Genomic DNA, 21699 nt, shown 5'->3' on the forward strand with positions numbered 1-21699 from the left:
TGCATTGTTTTAATAGCTTAACAGCACCTTTTTCTCAGTTTTGGACCCATCCCTGAGCAAATTGTGTGTGTTAAATAGGCCTTAAAGTGTACTTGTCACGAAGTCCGCTGACTCAACTGGCGGAGAATTCAGTTCTGTGGATGGACATTCGGGTATCCATGAATACCACCACACCACGACAGTAATACTTGCATTACCGCCACAACATAGTTGTATCTATGGATACCTAAACCGCCCACAGAATGGAATTCACCACCGATCAGCTCAGCTGACTTGTTGGGGTTATCCAAACTTCTGTCTCTAGTTTGGGTGTGGTTTTGCAGCTCAGTTCAATTAAAGTATAGAGCAAAATTGTAATACCACCCCCAGCCTGGAGACAGGGGTGGCACTGTATTAGCAAGAAAGTGCTTTTTCTAATACTGCATAACTGCTTTAAAGTGTACCTGTCAACTATGGATACGCACATGAATCAGAATAGGACTCATGCAGGGAACTCGCCTGGTGTGCCTGAGTTATACTCCCCTTACTGATCCCCTGCTGCTCCCATTCCAAGGCTTTTGGGACCCCACCAGTCTCTACTCCCTGGTCCAGTGATCGACTGCAGCAATCATATGGTATGTCTGTGTTAGGAGAAACCAGGAAGTAGAGACCAGGAGGGGGACTCCGGTGTCAGAACAAGATCAGTGGAAAACCGGTAAGTATTATTCATTTTATTACTATTCAATATTCTAAGATATATGAAGGGAAAAAAAGACCAAAAAACCCTTTAAACTTGGATTTCTGCAGCTGTCATATAAACCCTTTCAAGCACTGAGGAAACTAAAGTTAATGGTAAGATTTTCACTTACGGCAGATTTGATATCCTTGGCTCTGTTTGCATATTTCAGAGTATTGTACGTATCATCGTATGACAATGAAGAAGGGCTAACGGCAGCGATCATGATAGTGTGACAGTTTCCTCCCAGCGAATCTTTCAGGAGCCGTGTAAGCTTACTGTTTCGGTAAGGTATATGTTGCTTCTTTGTCTGAAGGGCACACAGAGCATAGTCCTCTATTAATAATTTGTAGAGTTGAGAAATGTATACATTGCTGTAATCTGTCCGTTGTAAGAAATGAGGATACAATAATATGTCCATACGTAATGACTGTCCGAGTGTTGCCTTCAATCTAACCCTAAGGATTGCTTTTTAGGTCAGTACATACTGGTGCAATAATACTGGTGCAAACAAAATTTTGCAACTTTTAACCCTTTGATGCCTCCAACACAACCTAAAATAGTTGGGATTTGGCGAAAGGGTCATGGCTTCAGTCAGCCCAGCAAAAATAGGCACCGTTCATGTCACAAATCTACTCCAGCTCATGGACAGTGCATAGACATACCACATTTATTAAGTGTCTCTTAATATTGTTTTAACGCAATTCCAATTAATTAAAGTGACTCTGTACCCACAATCTGACCCCCCCTAACCACTTGTACCTTCAGATAGCTGCTTTTAATCCAAGATCTGTCCTGCGGTCCGTTTGGCAGGTGATGCAGTTGTTGTTAAAAAAAAAAAAAAAAAAAAAAAAAAAACTACGTTTAAACTGGCAGCCCGTGTCGTACGGGAGTGGCCTAGGTTGTGTATGCATTAGGCTGGCACAACCTCTCTGTCCCTCCTCACCATTAGGAATGCTCCAGGCAGATTGCCTCCTATTCATCAGCTGTGTCAGGCCGGCACATGGGCTGGATCGTTAGGGCACCTGTGCAAATGTTCAGCATGGAGAAAATGTTTCAGTGGCATTCCTAATGATGAAGAGGGTGGGGAGGAGGGACGGAGGGGGTGGTGCAAAGTTAGGGCACAGATATTCTAAGAAACGCCCATAGGGCACGGGGCTTTAGGTTTAAAAGTTGTTTTTTAAGACAATAACTGCATCACTTGCCAAACTGACTGCAGGACAGATCTTGAATTAAAAGCAGCTATCCAAAGGTACAAGTGGTTTGACGGAGCGCTGGACTCTCCTGTCATTCTCTATGGGTGTTGGACTCATCTCTCAGCGCGCGCGCCGGGCTGCAGCGGCTGAGATCTTCATCACCCGACCACCTCCAGAAGCGGGACCCGGCGAGATTAGGTGAGTATAGGGGGCTCTAACGGGGGGTCGGGAGCCTGTCACCCCGGCACGGGGGGTGACAGGTTCCCTTTAAGACCATCATAACACATTCCCCCCATAATGTTGGCAAAGTATTTGCTCTACTTCATATGTATTATTTAGTATTTTATTCACATTCTGTAAAGTAATGTCATATAGCCTGGATATGCCATCCCTATAGCATTAGTGAAAGTCTGACCACTAGGACCTCAACTGATCCAAAGACTCAATGGGAAGCAGCACTGGTCCAGCACTACAGCTCCCAGCAACCCAGCTGTACAAAAACTAGAGTTCATTTCCATTCAACTGAATAGGATGGGCTGCAGTTACATGTTAAAAAAAAACAATAGCATATCCTAGCAATATGCCATCACAGCACAAGATGGGATCGCCCCTTTAAACAAAGTTGCATAATGGAGCAAAGGAACATGGATATACACATGCCAAGGAGTCCAGCGTATTCATTGTCTGTTACAGATGGGATGCAAACCCGTGCACAAACATTGGGAAGTTCATTCATTCCTTATTTCAGATGTAATAGACAAATTAAAAAAAACAGGTCTGCCTTGTTGGCCATAACCTTTAAGTAATGATGTCTCCAAGTCCTGGGTATACATTGTTCTATCTATTACAACATTAGCGGAAGGCTTTGCTTACATCGAAGCAACATGTTCTGCAGAAATATGTAGTTCAGCAAATAATAGCGCGGCAAATAGGGTTCAAGTGAGGTAACACTTGTCCTTTAAGGACAACCTTGTAAGATATTATGGATTTTAATTCAAGCAATTATAGAGAAGCTAGTCTCCTTGACAACTAAACTTTACTTACATCTATGCAAGAATTGAAAAAAAAAAAACTATTGTTTATTCATGGATACTAGGTATTACAGCAATAATTTTAGATTTTGTGCAATTATTACAAATTTGTTGAGAGGTTTAGAGATTTCCATAATCCTAGAGGTAATCTGATCATTCAGGGTTCCAATGCTGGAAATCACTACAGTGCCCCCACTGGAGAAATGAAGTAGTACTTATTTAAAATGGATCTGCCAAGCTATGTTGTGCCATCTCATGTAAAGTCAGATTTTTTACAGCTACAGGTCAGTAATCCTTGTATTCTAAATGGCTAATAAAATGTCTTATAAAAGGCTACTCTCAGCTCAAAAGTCTCCTAAAGATAATTTTACAAAAATCAGTGCAAAATAATGCTAGGAACTAGGTGGTGTTTTATACATTAGGATTTAGCTGTCAAATACCTGCCCAGATATATTACATAGAGTAGTATTTTAAATAAGGTCTCACTCACTTTGCACCACACTAAGAAGCAATAAGATAATTTCACAATAATGTCCCTGACTGATAAGAGGTATTTCTGAATATGTAAAGAAATTTATTGTCAAATTTCCAGACTTCCAAGAGAGAGAAAAAAACTACTAGTAAAACTTTGATCTGCACATACATGTAGTAGTCCATGCCCTACTCTGAGCAGAATACAAGAAGAAACCATATGTTATACTACTAGTGCCAGAAAAATATCTGGCAACACAACTGACAGATTCAAGTTATGCAAACCTAGAAATAAGGCTTATAAAAGTTGGCCAATAAAAACATTCCACTAGAAGATTTTTTGTAATAATCGTAATAATGTAATGGTATTTTGCAGGATTACTCAACACCACTGACAGGCCACATCTGTTTCATCATGTGCAACCTGTTACAATCCACCAAGTTCCAAAGAAACATGTATGACCACTGATAAAATACTAGGATATCCACTGTAGGATTACCCCACACGGGTGCATTACGACCAGAAGTTATGGACCCTGGAAAGCGGCAACACAAAACGGACTATAACCTAAAAAAGGAAAAATACTAAGCTATGGATACAGTTATTTCCACCGCAAAGAAAAAGACTTTTGGGAATTCCCCACCCCCCCCAGCTCATACTGCACCACAAAAAGCAAGCTTTTATACAGAGTTGCAAAGGCAACACGTGAGAATGGAATTAAAATGAAATAAATAAGTAAATATATAGCTGGGTCTTTAAAAGGGTTATCCAGGAGTAGAAAAATATCAGTTTTTTTCCAAAAATAGCCCCACACCTGTCCTCGGGTTGTGTGTGGTACTACAACTCCGCTCCATTCACTTCAATGCAACTAAGCTGCAATACCACACGCATCCTGAGGACAAGTGTGGCCCTTTTTTTTTTTTTTTTTTTAAAGAAAACTACCATGTTTTTCTAATCCTGGATAAGCCCTTAAAAAGGTTGTCATTCTACAGAACAGGTCATAAAACGTCTGACTGCTAGGAGCCCCTCCATTTAAATGAGACGGCACTCTCGTTTCCATGATCAATAAGGGGCCTAGTGGTTGGGCTCCTTGCAATCACAGGCTAATCACTTATAATGTAGTGATGTGCTGTTAATAAAAAAAAAAAAAAAATAATAATAATAATAATAATAATAATAATAATAATAATAATAATACTAATACTAATACAGAGCCCAAAATAGAAGGGTCCTTTATGGGTTAAAATATGATAAAATGCATGTTATTTATTTAAAAACACCTTAGATGTTTACACAAATAACTGAGGAAAGTAAAACACGCATTTGTTATATTTGTTTTCTGCAGACAATGTTTAAGGAAAAACTATTTTTACTATGAAAACAACAGAATGTGGAAACCCTGTAGTGGTACACAGATGTGACTATTTAGCCAGATTGGACTTATTAGATGATGTTAACAAGTAAACACGTTTGGGGGTTTATGCTCTATTAAATACTTATTTTAATCATAGGTTTTTTAGGAACAAAAGAAAAAAAAATCAAGAGGCAATCCCTCCCTGATTTGTTACTTAACTGTGTCTTGTAATAACCATTCCCGGAATAGGACAGCACTATATAGCAAATGTGCTACACTGCACTGTGAAGCCAATGTACAGTAGGATTCCCAGGGTAACTGGACATATAGTAATAAATAATTAATGGGCATTTTTAAAAAGGATTGTCTTATGGGGATGAGCCCTGTCTAAAACTCATAACATATGAACACTGTGGAGTGGGGACCCCTTTTAGCTTGGACTCTGAAGCACCCAGTAAAGCCGGGCGTTACACGGTCAGTCGTTCGTTAAAACGACCAGCACCTATTAATATATAGAAATTTAAAGTGACTCTGTACCCACAATCTTCCCCCCTCCCTCAACCACTTGTACCTTCGGATAGCTGCTTTTAATCCAAGATCTGGCCTGGGCTCCATTCGGCAGGTGATGTGGTTATTGTCCTAAAAAACAACTTTTTAAACTTTCAGTCCTGTCAAATTGGCGTGGCCTAGTGTACCCCTGCCTTAGGTTTTCACTGCCCCGGCCTCCTCCCCGTCCTCTTTATCATTCATCGTGTTCAGACAAGTGATGATCCTGCCAGGGGCATTCCTAATGATAAGGAGGGCGGGGAGGAGGGACAAAGAGGAGGTGCAGGACTAGGGCTAATTAGACTGATTAGTTTAAAACTTGTTTTTTTAAGACAATAACTGCATCACCTGCCAAATGGACCCCAGGACAGATCTTGGATTAAAAGCAGCTATCTGATGGTACTATTGGTTTTTGGGGGGACGGATTGTGGGTACAGAGTCGCTTTAAAGGACAACTCTGGTGAAAAGCTTTTCCCCAGTAATTAAAACACATTCCAAAGTTATATAACTTTGTAATATGCTTCACTCACCTATCTACCCCTCTTCCCTATCTTTTCCCCCCTGAACCCCCACCAGGAAATAAAGTAATTTCATTCTTACCTGTGGCAGCTATTTTTTGAGACAATTACATCATCATAAGCCCTGTTAGGCCAGCCTCCCTTTGTCAGATGACTCAGGTTGCTTAGCTCTGATTGGCTAAACAAGCTGTAAGCCATCTAACAGTTCTACAGAGTCAGTTAGACATCACAGGAGACAAAGTGCATCATGGGAAACCCCAAACCAGTAAGTGGAGAAAAAAATGAAGACACAAACTTGAGCTTCAGCTCAGTTTTTTTTAATCAGCGCTGGAGCTGTCCTTTAAGGCCAGACATGGCTTCTACAAGCACTAACTGCTCTTTGCCTGCAATTAGACAACCAATACCCTTTCCTTCAAAAACACCACAACTGTAAGTACTCATAGATTTTCCTCGCGACAGTGAGCACAGTATTGCAGATAACACATAACTTTCACATATTACACATAACTTTCTCATCTCTCCGTGGGCATGCCATCTTTTGATAAACTTCTAGTTTTCCATGACTAACTAAAATAAAATAATCTGCTACTAAATGTACAGGGCTGGTTAAAAGTAACAAAAAAAAAAATACATAATCATAATGAGCAGCACCTGCTGGAGCCACACATGCCTTCCAAATGATCAGTGGGGATAGCAGGTGTCAGACCTCCACCAATCTCATATGTATAGCCTATCTAAAGGACCCCAGAAAGAACCAGTCATCCCTTTTATGCTGCCGAACCACAAGTCATCTGAGTGGTTCCAGGCAACTTCTAGCCGCCCAACCAGTCTTAATAGATCTCTCCCTGTTTGGGAGAAATCAACAATGGCCAGTAGGACTGGCAGAAACTGCCAGGGCTGTCGCCCCGATCACTTAGGGTGCTGGCAGCATGAGGGTGATGACAGGTTTCCTTTAAAACAAGTTCCAAGAGCAAAAACTGTTATGGATGTTTATGTCTGGACCATAACTGATGTCTATAAAGGTTGTTGACAGGCCAATAAAGTGACAAGTGATGTGGTCTAAATGGCTCACAAAGTCTATTGTTCCTTCCCTCTCTGTCTATATGAATATACCCTGCAGAAAATATGATCGAACACCAATGCTGCTATTTACCTTACTACACACACTGCTGCTGCTAAATATACCGTCTTTTTATTTGTAGTTCTAGTATTAGCAGACAGTCTTTGAAGGCTCACAAGCAGAGCTATTTGCTGAGTTAGTAAAAGAATCAAGAAAGTATAGGGACATGTGATGACAGCACTGGAGACATTTACTGACAGACAAAAGGAGGTAAATGGACACTTTCCATGAGTGGTAATAACTACATTCTTTGACTCCTCTGGGTCTTTGCTTCTATTTCCTTCAAGATACCTGCAAAACTGTCAGGCTGGGACCTTCTGGTACCTGTATGCCTCAAAGTGAAGGGAAACAGATTTTCTAGAATCACAAAATCTCATGTACGAAATTCGTTAAAACAAGTCTCTGCTCTCACAGTAAAAGCAATATGAAAGTTTATTTAGACATCATGAAGACTATACTTTTGCGTGCTCCACAAATAAAACATACCCCCATGAAGCAGACCAAGCCTAATTTAGTCACAGACTATGTTTGGTCACAATGCAGGCATGCAGCAATATATGTCAGAATACCTGGCATATGACATCTCTTATTCAGATGATTTGTTAGTATCCATTTATCCAATATTACTGAAGATGATGTACCACTGTACTCCCAGTTTTTCCATGAAAACTCTCTAATAATTAAGGATCTGTTCTCCCAAATTTCAGCTTGGATTGTGATTCCAATGAAAATCTGCATCTACAGGTGAATAGTTTCCACAAGCTTCCTTATTTTACATGGCTTTTTGACTGTGCTGCAGAAAAGAATCTGCCAGACAAGTAAGCTGAATGCTACTTACTCCACTCAAACGTTGAGGATTAAACCCAACTGAATGACAATGGGGCTAATCATTGTGTGAATCTGCTGTACATTTTCAGCACATAAAGAAAATCTGCATCAAAGCCTTGGACTTTTGCCATCTTGTAGTAATTTGCATCTGCAGGCTGGGTTCACACACAGTATATTTCAGGCTGTATATTTGAGGCTGTATAGCAACCAAAACCAGGAGTGGATTGAAAACACAGAAAGGCTCTGTTCACATAATGTTGTAATCAAGTGGATGGCCGCCATTTAATGGCAAATATTTTCTGTTGTCTTAATACAATGGCTTCTGTATTGAAATAATGGCCGTTATTTACCGTTATATGACGGCCATCCACTCAATTTCACCATTGTGTGGACAGAGCCTTTCTGTGTTTTCAATCCACTCCTGGTTTTGGTTGCTATGAGGACCTGACATGAGGACCAAATACAGCCTGAAATATACTGTGTGTGAACCCAGCCGCAATGTGCAAATCATAACCTACAGAAAACATTAGGATATGATTTTTCTATTTGGTAAACTCTGCATTAAAATATATTTTCTTTACAGCCATTTCTTAGTGAAGATGCATCAAAGGTGTATCATTACATTTTTCTTAGAGAAAAGCCTGCCAGGAGGTTCCACACAGTGCAGGCACAATTTAGGGAGTTCAATGGCTGTGGGTTGTGTTATTAGATACAGCTCACATTGTGACTAGTAGAGAATGGGGATCAATGACCGGCCTAGGGACCATGCCGACCATTCGTTAAGGTGTGAACAGAAATCGTTCACACAGCTTTCGCACTAGAAAAAATGTTCACTTCTGTTCAGAGGTTTACTTCAACTTGGTTGGATTATTAACTGAATTATGGACAAGCAAAGCTTTGCAACAAGCTGGTCCGGTAGGTTCTAATGCATTCCTCAAGTAGTTCTCATGGATTACCTAAATTTGTCAGTCTGATGGTGGCACACTGAAACAATGAAATAAGAGCTAAATAAATCAGATTCATTCAGTTAGGAAGTATAAGTGTTTTTACCCACCTTTGGATCTGCCAGAGCATTTATCACATTTCCAAGAGCCAATAAGGAGCGGTTAATGTTGGTGCCTTCTCGTAATCGTTCACCTTTAGCATTGGTGGCACTTGCCCGTTCTGAGCCAGCCAGATCAATAAGGCTCATTTTGGCAATTTTAACGTTTTGATTAATACTGGCACTTTTATCCTGTTGTCTTAAATATATCTAAGAAGCAAAAAAAAAAGTCAAAGATAAAAGTAACAATGGAAAGATTTATCTGTACATCTAATAGGCATGAGATTTATTAATTCCACCACACAGTAACTCACCTGAAATACAGCGTGTGATCGTGATGATGTGGCATTCATATCGGTGGGGTGCTGAGTTCTATTCTTATTTCCATAGTCAAGCATTTGGAGAATATTCTCAGCAGATTTTGGCTAGTGACATTTAAAATAAAGTAAAATTAATTGAAAAAGAAATTATTGTATAGTAAAAGAATAACAGTATCAATCAGTAAATGGTGTATAAACGTAGCCTCAGATGTAAAAGTTGTATATAACAATGGCCCCTTCTTTGTCTCAGAAAATGAGGAACCAATCACAGTCAATGCTGAGCAATGAAAGCTTTAATTTCATTAAAGAAAAGTACAGTGCTGCCTTGGATTACGAGCATAATTCATTCCGGGACCGTGCTTGTAATCCATATTCACTCTTAAACCAAAGCAAATTTTTCCATTAAAAAAAATCACTGACATGCAGACTATTGGTTTCACACCCCAAATATAACGATTTTTTTTTATTCTGAATAACTTGTAGAACAGATGAAACAATCAAAGGGGTTTTTCTTAACTTATTGATTGATGGCCTGTCACCAGGACGGACCATCAATATCTGATCAGGTCTAGGATCTAGGTGACACCTAGAAACCCTGTGGATCAGCTGTTTGGCAGAGCCTAGATGTTCAGGTGAACAGATACGGATGTGAAGGGAATGTGAGCTGCAGGCCACTACATAATTGCTAGAATTTGGGCTTCTTGTTGTGCTCACTGTACACATCTGGGTGCATCAGTTTTAGAAAACAGCTGATCGTAGGTGGTGTCTGCATCCCAACAATCAGATATTGATGGCCTAGCTTGGGACAGACCATCAGTCACTAAGTTCTGCAAATATATTTTTTAGCCGATTTTCACCATATCCCATAAACTATGACAGATAATAGAACATGTGACAGTACTTGCTCCACAGATGCCATTTAAAATCACTTTATCCTGTGGGTGCAATTGTCTAGGAGAGATAGCCAAGCTACTGACATACTGCAGTATCGTTCACCTCCTCTCCCACAACCCCATCCTGCTTAAGTAAAGTTCGGGGCTCAATTTCTAGAGCCGAGGTCCTATCTCCAACTCCAATGTCTGAGACCCAAACCATCGCTTATACAAGTACAATGACATTAGTATGTATATTTCACATTTGTGAGAAGCTCAGCAAGTGGTCTGTATCACATAAAAAGGTAAAATCATCTTTAGGTTTTATCATATCACTAAATACAGACCTGATGTAAGGTCAGTCCTTGGACCACTACCCCTTTCTGGGCATCTTCCCGCACTGCTAGAGAACCAGAATTTGCAAGGAGGTCACGGATTTGCTCATTGTACACCTACAATAATAAGTTTAAATTAGAATGTGTAGAATATCATGAAAAGTAAAAACAAATCCCTGAAATAACTCTCAGAAAAAATAGTAAAAATACTGCTTATTAGTCAGTGACAGTAAAGTTTTAGCTACTACTCCACAAACTGCCTACAGGGCTAACATCTTAGTATAATTTTCTTTTTCAGAGCGTCCTCACCCCAAAAGCAGACTTCTTTAAAGAAAAACTATGGCAAAAATAAAAAATCCTGTGCAGGCAGGGGGGCACGTAGTAAAGTATACTTACCTGTCCCCATGCCTCCGCAGTGCCGCATCACCACTCCTGGATATATCGCTGGAACTTATTTCCATCGATTCAGTCACTGACTGGGTGGGCAAATCATCAGCCGGGTTGTGATGTTGCAGGAGGGAGAGCTGCGGAGACCGGTGGGAGACCAAAAGTGGGAATACGGTGCTGCTGGGCGGGTAAGTATACTTTTTATATTATGTTCCCCCCTGACCCTGCCTGCAGCAGATTTTTTATTCTTGCTATATTTCTCGTTTAAGATGGTAATGTTTTTTCAGCATTGGCTCATAAATAACTGTGCCACGGAAAAACATACATTATGATTTGGGCAGCAGGGATACTATCAGGTAAAAAGTTCCTACCCAATGTATTGAGCTGTTCCTGGTAGGAAGTCACTGCAGAGCTCACAGTGTTAGCCTCTCCACCACACTAACCGTCTACGTTGCTGGCTGTCACATCCCCACTAAACGGATACTGATGGCCTATCCTAATATACAGTATAAAATTACTAGAAAACCCCTCTATGCATGTATGCACTGACAGGTCAGGTGGCTTTTGGTGTTCCGAATGTCTGTGTGTATTTGAGGCTTATTATTTACTTTGGAAGCACTGATGGGAGAAAGGGACTGAAATGTTGGATACGCTGCAGAGCTTGTCAGTGCTTTGAAAGAAAAGAATTTTAGATATGATGCCTAAAGGCCCAATGCAACGGTCATATACCAGAGTGCTGTTATATGAAGCTCACAGACTGCTATGGCCATGTACTGCACCTCCAATTTCAAGGCATGATGAGTTAGAGAAGTATTGCTGGGGCACGCTGATGATCCCAGACACAGACCCATAGGCACTGTGTGCCACACTACATGGGCTATGAACACGGCCTTGCAGTAGAGGACTGGTAAATTAAAGGTAACAGAGTGCCCTCGTGAGTGGCTTCAATTCTAAATGCAAGTTCAGAGGAAAACACACACACACACACACACATTTTATATATATATATATATATATATATATATATATATATATATATATATATCCTTAAAAATAGGCTATTTACTAGATGCTAATAAATTTACTAAACTCACTTTGTTCCGACAATATGCTGATAGACACCGAGATCTCCCATCCACAGTAATGTGAGAAAACATTGAACAGTAAAGAGCCGCTTTCAGAAATGGTTTTGATGTAAATTACCAGTGAAAGCACCATTATAGATTACTACTATAAAGCAAGGGCCAAAGAGGATGCACGCTGCTCTCACAAGATATAAAAGAGAGATCTGTAATAAGCACATTTTTCTCCATCAAAGACATATCTTTACCAGCCAAACAGGCCTCACATAGAGACATGCAGGGTGAGGATCGTCTGAAATAGTCAAGAACCAGAACTAATCTGACTGGTTCACACAGAACACAAGCAGGGCCGAAATGCAACCAATCCAGAAGGAAAAGAGATAGAAAAATGATACACACCTCCAAGTAAGAGACAGCAACATTGCAAACTTTTTCCTCTTTCATGCTCTCTATTCGGTTGTACAGATCCATCATTGTAAGATACATCACTCCAGGCTCTCCAGCGGATCCCAGCATTGTGTGCGTCTTGCCTGCCCCTGTGGCTCCATAAGCCAAAACTAACAAGACAAAAAAAAAGGGTAAAAACTTACAAGGCACTATAAATGTGACACAATTAGACTACACATAAGGCCCTGCTGACATCTGCATTGTTGATTTCAATGGTTTGCTCCATTATAGGAGCAGAACCACAAAAATGACAGAAGTGATGGACGCGCTTGACACCAAAAGTGACTGATGGACCCTATGGTTCCAGTACTTTGTTGGACACAATACTGCTGATGCGGAGCTATTTTGTCCTTTATTTTTGACAGAACTTCCAACATACATATATAGAGAGCCTAAGCAATAGATAAAAGTCAGTGGATACCATCAGTTGGGTAGGTATTTAGGGTTGAGGGTTGTAGGCCTATCTCAGCAGTGCTAAATAAGCACTACAGCGAAGTATGGTCTTTACACTTTAGCTTTACTGATGTAACAGTAACCATGTATGGGATCTGAGTTGATATGAGGTGATTTTACCAGGGGACATATAGCACACAGAGGATGCTGTAGCAAATTTATTGCGTGTCCTTTATCCAGATGCCTAAGTCGTCATATTATTGCCAGGGTCTTCTTTTAGGTAAAGAATGCCTATAATCTTTGGTGGACAGTGTCACACAGGCAGGAATTCTCGCCTGTCGAGTCCCCATCTCCCTGCACTGAGAGGAGGACAATGGGACTGAGCAACCAAGACCGCCTTGGCGACACTGTGTGCTATGCCGATTTTACCCTTGCGTTTCGACAATGCTTCGTAAACTCCTGATGGACAGGCAATAGTTGAGGAGTAACACTTGCACAATCATCTTTTTGCCCTACTGCAGATAGGTCAGAGTAGCTGAGGGTCCTGCTGCAGACAGTTGTCTTCCAGTTACACACAGAACAATTGGAAGGAGGAAGACAATACTAGAACACATAGTAGACACTATGATACCTACCAGTGCAGTTATAGCCATTTAAAACACCGTCCAGCACAACCTTCGTGGTCTGGTCAAAAACTTCCTGCTGGGTTGAATTTTCATCAAAGACACAATCAAACACAAACTTCAGATCTTTATTTTTCCTTTTGGTTACGTCCCGGTTGGCAGTACTCCTGCCATGAAAAAAATTCACTTCTTCGACTTTTGGGTCAAAAACTAACATGTGTTTATCGACCACTTGCACAACGCTGGTGAAATTGGCTACTTTCTCCTTTTCATTTGGAGGACGGACTCGGATCACCACTCTCACATGGCTGCAGACGTCAGATTCATGAGCAGCCATGTTTTAATAGTTTGCTATCAAAGGAGATGGTTATTCGCTGAAAAATAAAGAGAAATAGAATGAAAGAATCACATAATTAAAGAATGAAAAATTATCATCTTCATTAAAAAGGAACTATCAGCAGGTTAGACGAATCTAACCTGCCGATAGCCCCTGAAATAATGTGGAGGAAGGTATGTTTAATACCTTCCTCTTTGGTGCCGGTCCCCCGCTGTTAGTCGGGGTAATCTTCAACCGGGAGCACTGCCCTGATTATCAATAGCGCGGGCGTGCTGGTTTACACTGTCAGGGTCTTAACAGTGCTCCCGGCCGAAGATTACACTAACAGCGTGGGAAAACCTTTTCTGCTCTGGACAGTTCCTGACAGGGACAGAGGTGGCAGGAGAGAGCACTGTGTCAGACTGGAAAGAAAACACTATTTACTGCAGGAAATACAGCAGCTGATAAGTACTGGAAGACTTGAACAATTTAAATAGAAGTAAATTACAAATCCAAAAAACTTTCTATCTTCAGTTTATTTGAAAGGGAAAAAAAACAAACAAACACTGGTACGCCTCTAACATTAACAAACACCTTTACCGGTCACATCATTTAAAAACTGTTATGTCTATACCTTTATAAATTACACCCATTCATCCAAGATATATGGTATATAAATACTTTTATACAATTATTTTTCCTTTATCCTTCAAATGATACTAACTTGTATTAATTTCTGCATTATACTAAAAATTCCAGATTCTAACTAGTTTTTGTAGGACAATTTTTCAAAACCTCTTTACAGCACAATAATAGTAGTTTATATTTATCAGAAGGTAAAGTTTACATTTAAAAAAGCAGTGCCATGAAACTAAAAATGACAGGAAGGCAGGGGGTGCAGGAACATAAACAATATACTTGTAGTATACTTACTCATCCCTGTTGCCTCCGTTGCCCCGCTCCTGGGTCTCGCTGACAGCCACCAGCTTTCATCTTCGGTTGGCAACCGGGTATGTCACATATTCAGCTGATCAACTGCCTGCTCCAGGAACTGATTGGCTGAGCGGGTAATCTATCAGCCGGGTACATGCTAGAGAAGCTGCAGGAGGCCGGGAGCGGTGCTGCGAGGCACAAGGATAGGTAACTGTTTATTATGTTCCCTCAGCCCCCGGCCTTTCTGTCATTTTTTAGTTTCACTTCTCCTTTAAAACTATTTGCAAGGAAACATAAAAAATAATAGGGTCCAAGTTCCTATTCCGTAGCACCAAATTTAAAATACAGTCTGAACAAATTGAAATAGTAATGAATTGTAATGAACTCTTCATATTCTGCCTCTGTTACAGTAATGACATCTAATACACACAGTAATTGTTATTCAGTGGTCGACCGATAGGACTTCAAAATACTGACGTATAAGGATATGTCAAAAACTCTAATTGTCTTGATCTTATTCAACCTTCTTCCATTTTACAGGTCATGCACAAAAGATATTTCTCTGGTTCAAACACCTCTAACAAGTGGAATATCCTCTCAAAGTTGAACAAAAACGTCATCTCCAAAGCTTCCTGGATTGGTAAAGTTCAGCAGATAAATAAGACGGCCTGCTGTGATGTATTAGACATGAATTATGGTGATGAAGGCTTATGCACAGCAGGCTTTCCTCTTCTAATGGACAATTCTGGTTATAAGAATTAAAGGGGTTATCCAGTGCTACAAAAACATGGCCACTTTTCCCCCTCTCTCGTCTCCAGTTCAGGTGTGGTTTGCAATTAAGCTCCATTTACTTCAATGGAACTGAGTTTGAAACCCCACCCAATGTGGAGACAAGAGAGGGGGAAAAGTGGCCATGTTTTTGTAGCGCTGGATAACCCCTTTAAGCAGATGACAGGTAAGGAGGAAAAGGATTTGATTGTTGGGGGTCTGATCGCCCTGACCCGCAAAATCATGAGAAAGGAAGACTCAAATGAATAGAGGTAGTATACATATTTAACCTCTATAGGTAAGTTTTCATGGTGGCAAACCTCATTAAAGTTATACTGTCACCTTAGGCTCCATTCACACGGAGCAAAACTGGCCACAGAATCCCGCCAGCCTCTGAGTCATAATGACACTCTTGCAATCATGCATGCACTGGAAAAAGGGAAATAAGCCAATTCCAAAAACCTCTAGCAATGTCATAAGTTACCATACACTTAAGCTCTTCCCCCGAACCTATGCATGTTCATCAAGTCACCTCCCTTGAGAACAATAGAATTGATTGTGTTGAAATTCCACTGTTGGCTGCTTTTCTAACCTGATATCTACGATGAAGGAGGTAAGTCATGAGACCCGCATACCCACCAGTGGGTTCGGCACACATTAGAGAAATGAGTATGACCAGCTTTACCTCACACAGTACAAAAGGATCAGGCATACTGAAATCCAACAGGCCTAATCCTTTTTTTCCTCCAACATCTGCAATCATTAAAATCAGTTTTCAATCAATATAAAATGGGACAGGTTGAAGGACGAGAAGGAGAGTAAGGAAGAGATTACTGGGATATTTTTCATGTCTATTTTCTGTTCCTTCAAAATTAATAAACTGAGAATTTGATGAAAAAAAGAAGTCAATTTTATTATATTATATGTAATAAAAAAAGGGTATGATGTGGATTTCTTATTAAAATAAAACCCTAATTAGGCCTGAGGGAATATCAGGATTAGTAAATACATCGGAATACTACAATCTAATAACACAGGAAAGCACATTGGCTGAAAAGGAAACATATTTTAAAGGGACACAGCTTTTATTACCAACAAAGCAAACGTTATGGTGCATGACAAAGATAAAAAGCCGGCTGCAGTGCCATGACCTGCGGGAGCAGACACAGAATGGGCCCTATTTCCATCGACTGCATGCTTGCAGCGTTATAGTACAGCTGTGATGCTGAATGGTGCCTAATTCTGCCATGTGCAATACACTGCAAATGTAAAGAGATTATCCCAAGATTTCCCCTATCTACAGTATAGATGATAAATATCAGTTATTTGGTCAGAGTCAGAGTCCGCCAACCATGAGAACAGTGGTCCATTGCCCCGAATGAATGTAGTGGCAGTTCACATGCTTGGCCTCCACTCCATTTACGCTCTGTGGGATTCCCCAAGATATCTATTCACGGGTGGGGGAAGTCCCACAGTGACAGGAACAGTTAGTGTCTGTTTAGCACACACAATAAAAATCTCCAGATGAATATATTACATGGAGGTTGCCACCACACAGTAACATCCATCACCAAGAGGCTATTATGACAATTGGGTCCCATATATGGACTAGTATCGTCTTTTATGCCATTTTGTACCACATCTTTTCGCCGTATAATACTGTATACTGGCCTGACACCGGTCATAAGAACACTCTTGGCTGCTGTTGGGCACATTTGGAGCTTTCCCGGCATATAAGCCAAATATCATGTAAACAGAGCCTTATTGGTTTCTATGAAGTTGCCTATGGAATTCCATAGCCCGATATTAGATTGGACCTGAGTCAGACACTATGTTACTTATCTTTTCAGGTTTTACTATAGTTTAGGTGAATACAAGATTTCTTAGTTGGGAATACAGAGCAAGCATTCTTCTTGTAGTCTGTGATATATATTAGCAGCCACACCGTCCGTCCACCCACCAATGGCTGACAGCATTCTGTTTATGTACAGTCAGAGATGCATAAGCACAATGCATCCAACACAGTAATAAGTGGTAATAGGAAAGAGCATGAGGGCCAACCTGCTCTCATCAGCCAAAGGCTTATTCATCATCAGGGCTTATACTTGCTGCCTGGAGCAGGAAATGATGCTGGGGTTCGTGTAGTGCGCCCCTTAAAGGAGAAGCCCGGCTAAAAAAAAAGTTTTTAAGTAATGTATTGTCCCCCAAAAGTTATATAAATTACCAATATACACTTATTACGGAAAATGCACATAAAGAGCTTTTTTCCCTGCACTTACTACTGCATCAAGGCTTCACTTCCTAGATAACATGGTTATGTCACGACCCCACTCCCAGAGCTGTGCGGGCTGTGGCTGCTGGAGAGGGTGATGGCAGGGGGACACTGAGGGACACAGGGCACTGGAGGGACACTGAGCATCCCCCTGCCATCATCCTCTCCAGCAGCCACAGCCCGCACAGCTCTGGGAGTCGGGGCGTTCACCATTTTATCCAGGAAGTGAAGCCTTGATGCAGTAGTAAGTGCAGGGAAAAAGCAGTTTATCAGCATTTCCCCTAATAAGTGTATATTGGAGATTTTTATAACTTTTTAGGGGCAATACTATACTTTAATAAAAATTTTCACGGACTTCTCCTTTAACTAATCCCAAACAAAGTGAGAACTTTTTATTTCACAGTGATAAAGCGTTACCTGCTAAAAGATGTGGAGTCCAAACCACTGCAAACAGATGGCCTGTTCTCTAACCTAACAGCGATGTGAGGGCTATCACAGGTCTATCTCCTATTGATGTTTGTCTTGGATTAGCTGCCTTATGTTGTAAGTTTGTTTTCCCTGTACTTGGTAATTCCTCTTGTGAATTGGTAGAAGAATAGTAATAAAAACGTCATTTCTTGCATCTTTCTCCAGGTCTCTATTCTTTTTGTACCTACTAGTACATTTCAGTACATCAAAGGCCACCCAATATGCTGCTGCATCTCTTCTATCTTTAATACCATCCTGCAGTCTATGCTATAGTCTATGACAGGGCTGAGCCATCACCAGTTTTAGGTCTCTGTTGCACTTGCTTTTATTCTGCACAAGGTGAATTTCTTCTCCAGTTAAATCCAGACATAAACAGTGTAGATAGATAGTGTAACAATATGGGCATTAGCTCATATGGATGGCCATCTCCTTGGCTGAGATGCTTGACGCATGTGGAATCTCAAAGCCAATACAGTAGGATAAATGGCATCCAGTTTTATGGCCGAAAATTTCCTAGGAAAGTACATTTCCCCAATAACTGGTACGTGTAGAAGAGCCAGAGATCGGCCTATGAACAAGCATTCATTGCCTGCCCTGTAAATTATTCTTACATGCCGCACAACTCCCTGTCTAAACTGGTAATACACGGCCAAGGCAAACACCTGTCCTTTCTCCTGGCTCTGAGTACTGCATGGTAGATGCCTGTACAGGCAATTGTACCTTTGAAAAAAATTATGTGAGACTTTTTTTTTAAGCCATATCTAGCACCAGCCGAGGGGGTGGGGGCTGCGTGCCCCCCCCCCCCCTGTCATAGTGGCAGTTGACAGTGGATAAGGGTTAAAGGGGTTATCTACCTAAGAGCGGAAAAATGAAATGCTAGCTGTATTCGGCCGATATCGGCCAATTATCATCCCATGGAATAGAAGGCAATGATCAGCCAACATTGTGCATGTCGGCTTATCGTTGCAGTAGTTTGTCTTCAAACATGTTGAAAAAAAGACGACTGTGGTAGCAGCGATCTGCTGCCATCGCTCCATGGAATACGAGCAGCGGCAGAAGACCGCCGCTATCCTCTATGGGCTGCCTGGACAATCTAGCGATCACCCGGGACATGTCACTTCTTTGAGCGGAGAGCGTTGGCAGCGGAGGAGCGTGCACTCTCCCATATATAAGCTATGGCACACTGAATCAGGATTCCGCCTGATTTACTCAGTGTGAACATACCCTAAGTGTCAAGCTTTGTCTTAGGGTGCTATTACACGGGCCGAGCAGGGCCCGATAATACCTGTAAACGAGCAGCGATCTGCTACACGGCACGATAATCGTTTGACAAGAGCTGCAAGGACATAGTTACCGATGTCCTTGCAGCCCCAGCCTGTCAGCTGGTAGGCCGCTCGGCCACAGGCCGGGACCGCCGCGGCCTGTGATTGGCTGAGCGGCCTATCAGCTGACAGGCCTCTGTGAAGCTAGAGCGCGCGCGGGACCCCGGGAGAAGCGGACGGCAGCAGCAGCCCTGGAACGTGGATGGGTAATGTATATCGTTAGTCGACGGCCACGCACCGCTATTACACGCATCGGTGCGCGGTCGGCGCCCGACAAAAATAGGGTCTAAACTATATCAACGATCAGCCGATGATCGTTGTCATCGGCTGATCGTTGCATTTATTACACGGAACGATAATCGGCCGAATCGGGCCAATTCGGCCGATTATCGTTCCGTGTAATAGTACCCTTACTCTTGTCAGATCCAGACTTTTCTTCCACTACTTCCAGGCAACTAGCATTTGCAGAGGATATCCCCCCTAGCTGCTTCAATGCATTGTCTGTTGATTCAATTCCTGACTGTCCTTCCCCCTCGTCCACTGGATTATCACTAACCTCTGACCTCTGACCAGTCCCTTGGCGCCCACTCTAACTATTCAGATAAAAACCTGCAGATCTTACAGCAGCAAAGTCAATACCTCGAAAGTCGGGGGGTACAGATCTTTGCACCTTAGTCTAGTCAGTGCCAAACAGACAACAGCTTAAAGAGTCCATATCTAGGGTACGTGACCAAACCAGTCACATTTTGTTCTAATGTAAACCTATGCATTAAGCTATGAATTGGTGCAAGCTGCAGTTACACTTGATGTGTGAAATGAATTGGTTTTAAGTCTCCAGCTGTGTGCCTTTCCACTGGGAGATTTAAGAGTCAGGAGAGAGAAGGCAAATGAAGAAGCCTCCCACACAAATCAGAAAAGTTGGCATGTAAGATATAACATTACACACGGTTGTGAACAATCGTCTTTGTGAAGTTCAGACAAACTGACTGCGCTTCCCAATGATGAGAGAGAATTGCTGGAATCATTTATGTAAAGAGAAAGAAATCAAGATAACTGTTTAAAGGCCGGCTCCGCACGAGTGTATGTCAATACACTGCTAATAGAGATCTGTGATAGGGAGGGAGTGCAGATATCATGGCATCAGTATCAAAATACACTACAAATTACCAAAAGGTACCATGCTCACTAGGGGACTGACAGCTATAGCCCACTGTTAGCACCTTAGGTAGGGCCCAGGAGCTGACAGATTCTCTTTTTTAAATCAGGCACGGGACTTATTTATCAAGTTCTGTGCCTAGCGCAAACTCGAATAGAAACAAAAATTCTGTGCACTTTTTTCCAAGTTTGCACCTTGTGCGCCATATGGGAAGAAAGAGGAAGGGGGCACAGCTCTGCACGCAGGGAGGAGTGTTCTCTCTTTGTGCAAAATGTATCAATATTTGCTCCCAATTAGCCAAAAAAATAGAAAGAGCCCTTGACTAAAAGAGGCTGAATTTACAAGCGGAGTCTGCCCCTAATTCTGCCTGTCCTCTCTCTTCAATGGGATTCCTCTTGCGCCTTTGCTCTCCGCTTAAAGACTGAACAAGTTCATTCTTTAAACAGAGAGCAGAGGCGCAAAAGGTATCCCACTGAAGTAGGACTGGCAGAATTACGGGCGGAATCTACCGCGCAAACTCCGCTAGTAAATTCAGCCTCTTTTACTCAGTGTGCAAGGGCCCATATAGTGTACATATTTATATAATTATAAAGTATACACCAGGGCTGTGGAGTATACCTCTGACTCCTCCGACTCCTGCTCCTTCATAAATGGCCAGTCATATACCAGGGGCGTTATTTATCACACTGGCTCAGCAGCTTCTCCCTAACGTCCTACATGATCCTGGGGCAATTTCTGAGGGAATAAGGAAAGATATAAAGCAGATTCTCCTGTGCGTGCAGTGGATGCAGCCAGTCTCCAGCCTCCATGTCCTAAACTACTCACAACTAGACTAGATGGAGCAGGTGGTCTTTTCCTGCTGACAATCTTCTATGCTTCTAATGCTACGTTTACACGGAACGATAATTCACCCGATTGTACGATTAACCCCTTAAGGACAGAGCCTGAAATGGCCTTAAGGACAGAGACAAATTTTATGAATATGACCAGTGTCACTTTATTCATTAATAACTTTGGGATGCTTTTACCTATCCGGACGATTCTGAGATTGTTTTCTCGTGACATATTGTACTTTACATTTCTGGTCAAATGGAGTCGATACTCATACTGAATCTTTATGAAAAACACCAAAATAACGTGAAAAATTGTGAAAAAATGCATTTTTCCAACTTTCAAACCTTTC

At 41.5% G+C, this 21699-nt stretch overlaps 1 protein-coding gene across 2 annotated transcripts in view; it reads right to left on the reverse strand.

The window, feature by feature from the left end:
• Positions 1 to 21699, reverse strand: part of KIF18A (kinesin family member 18A) — an 83912-nt gene that overhangs the window by 45331 nt on the left and 16882 nt on the right. For both annotated transcript variants that reach the window (XM_069965774.1, XM_069965773.1), the window contains exons 3-8: positions 13294 to 13655; positions 12218 to 12375; positions 10362 to 10466; positions 9137 to 9247; positions 8835 to 9032; positions 849 to 1025 (exon numbers count right to left, since the gene is read on the reverse strand). In XM_069965774.1, coding sequence (XP_069821875.1) covers positions 849 to 1025; positions 8835 to 9032; positions 9137 to 9247; positions 10362 to 10466; positions 12218 to 12375; positions 13294 to 13618 — 1074 coding nt within the window. In that variant the 5' untranslated portion in view covers positions 13619 to 13655. The remainder of the gene's footprint in view (positions 1 to 848; positions 1026 to 8834; positions 9033 to 9136; positions 9248 to 10361; positions 10467 to 12217; positions 12376 to 13293; positions 13656 to 21699) is intronic.

Source organism: Dendropsophus ebraccatus, chromosome 4 (genome assembly GCF_027789765.1).
Source record: "Dendropsophus ebraccatus isolate aDenEbr1 chromosome 4, aDenEbr1.pat, whole genome shotgun sequence".
NCBI classification, from domain to species: domain Eukaryota; kingdom Metazoa; phylum Chordata; class Amphibia; order Anura; family Hylidae; genus Dendropsophus; species Dendropsophus ebraccatus.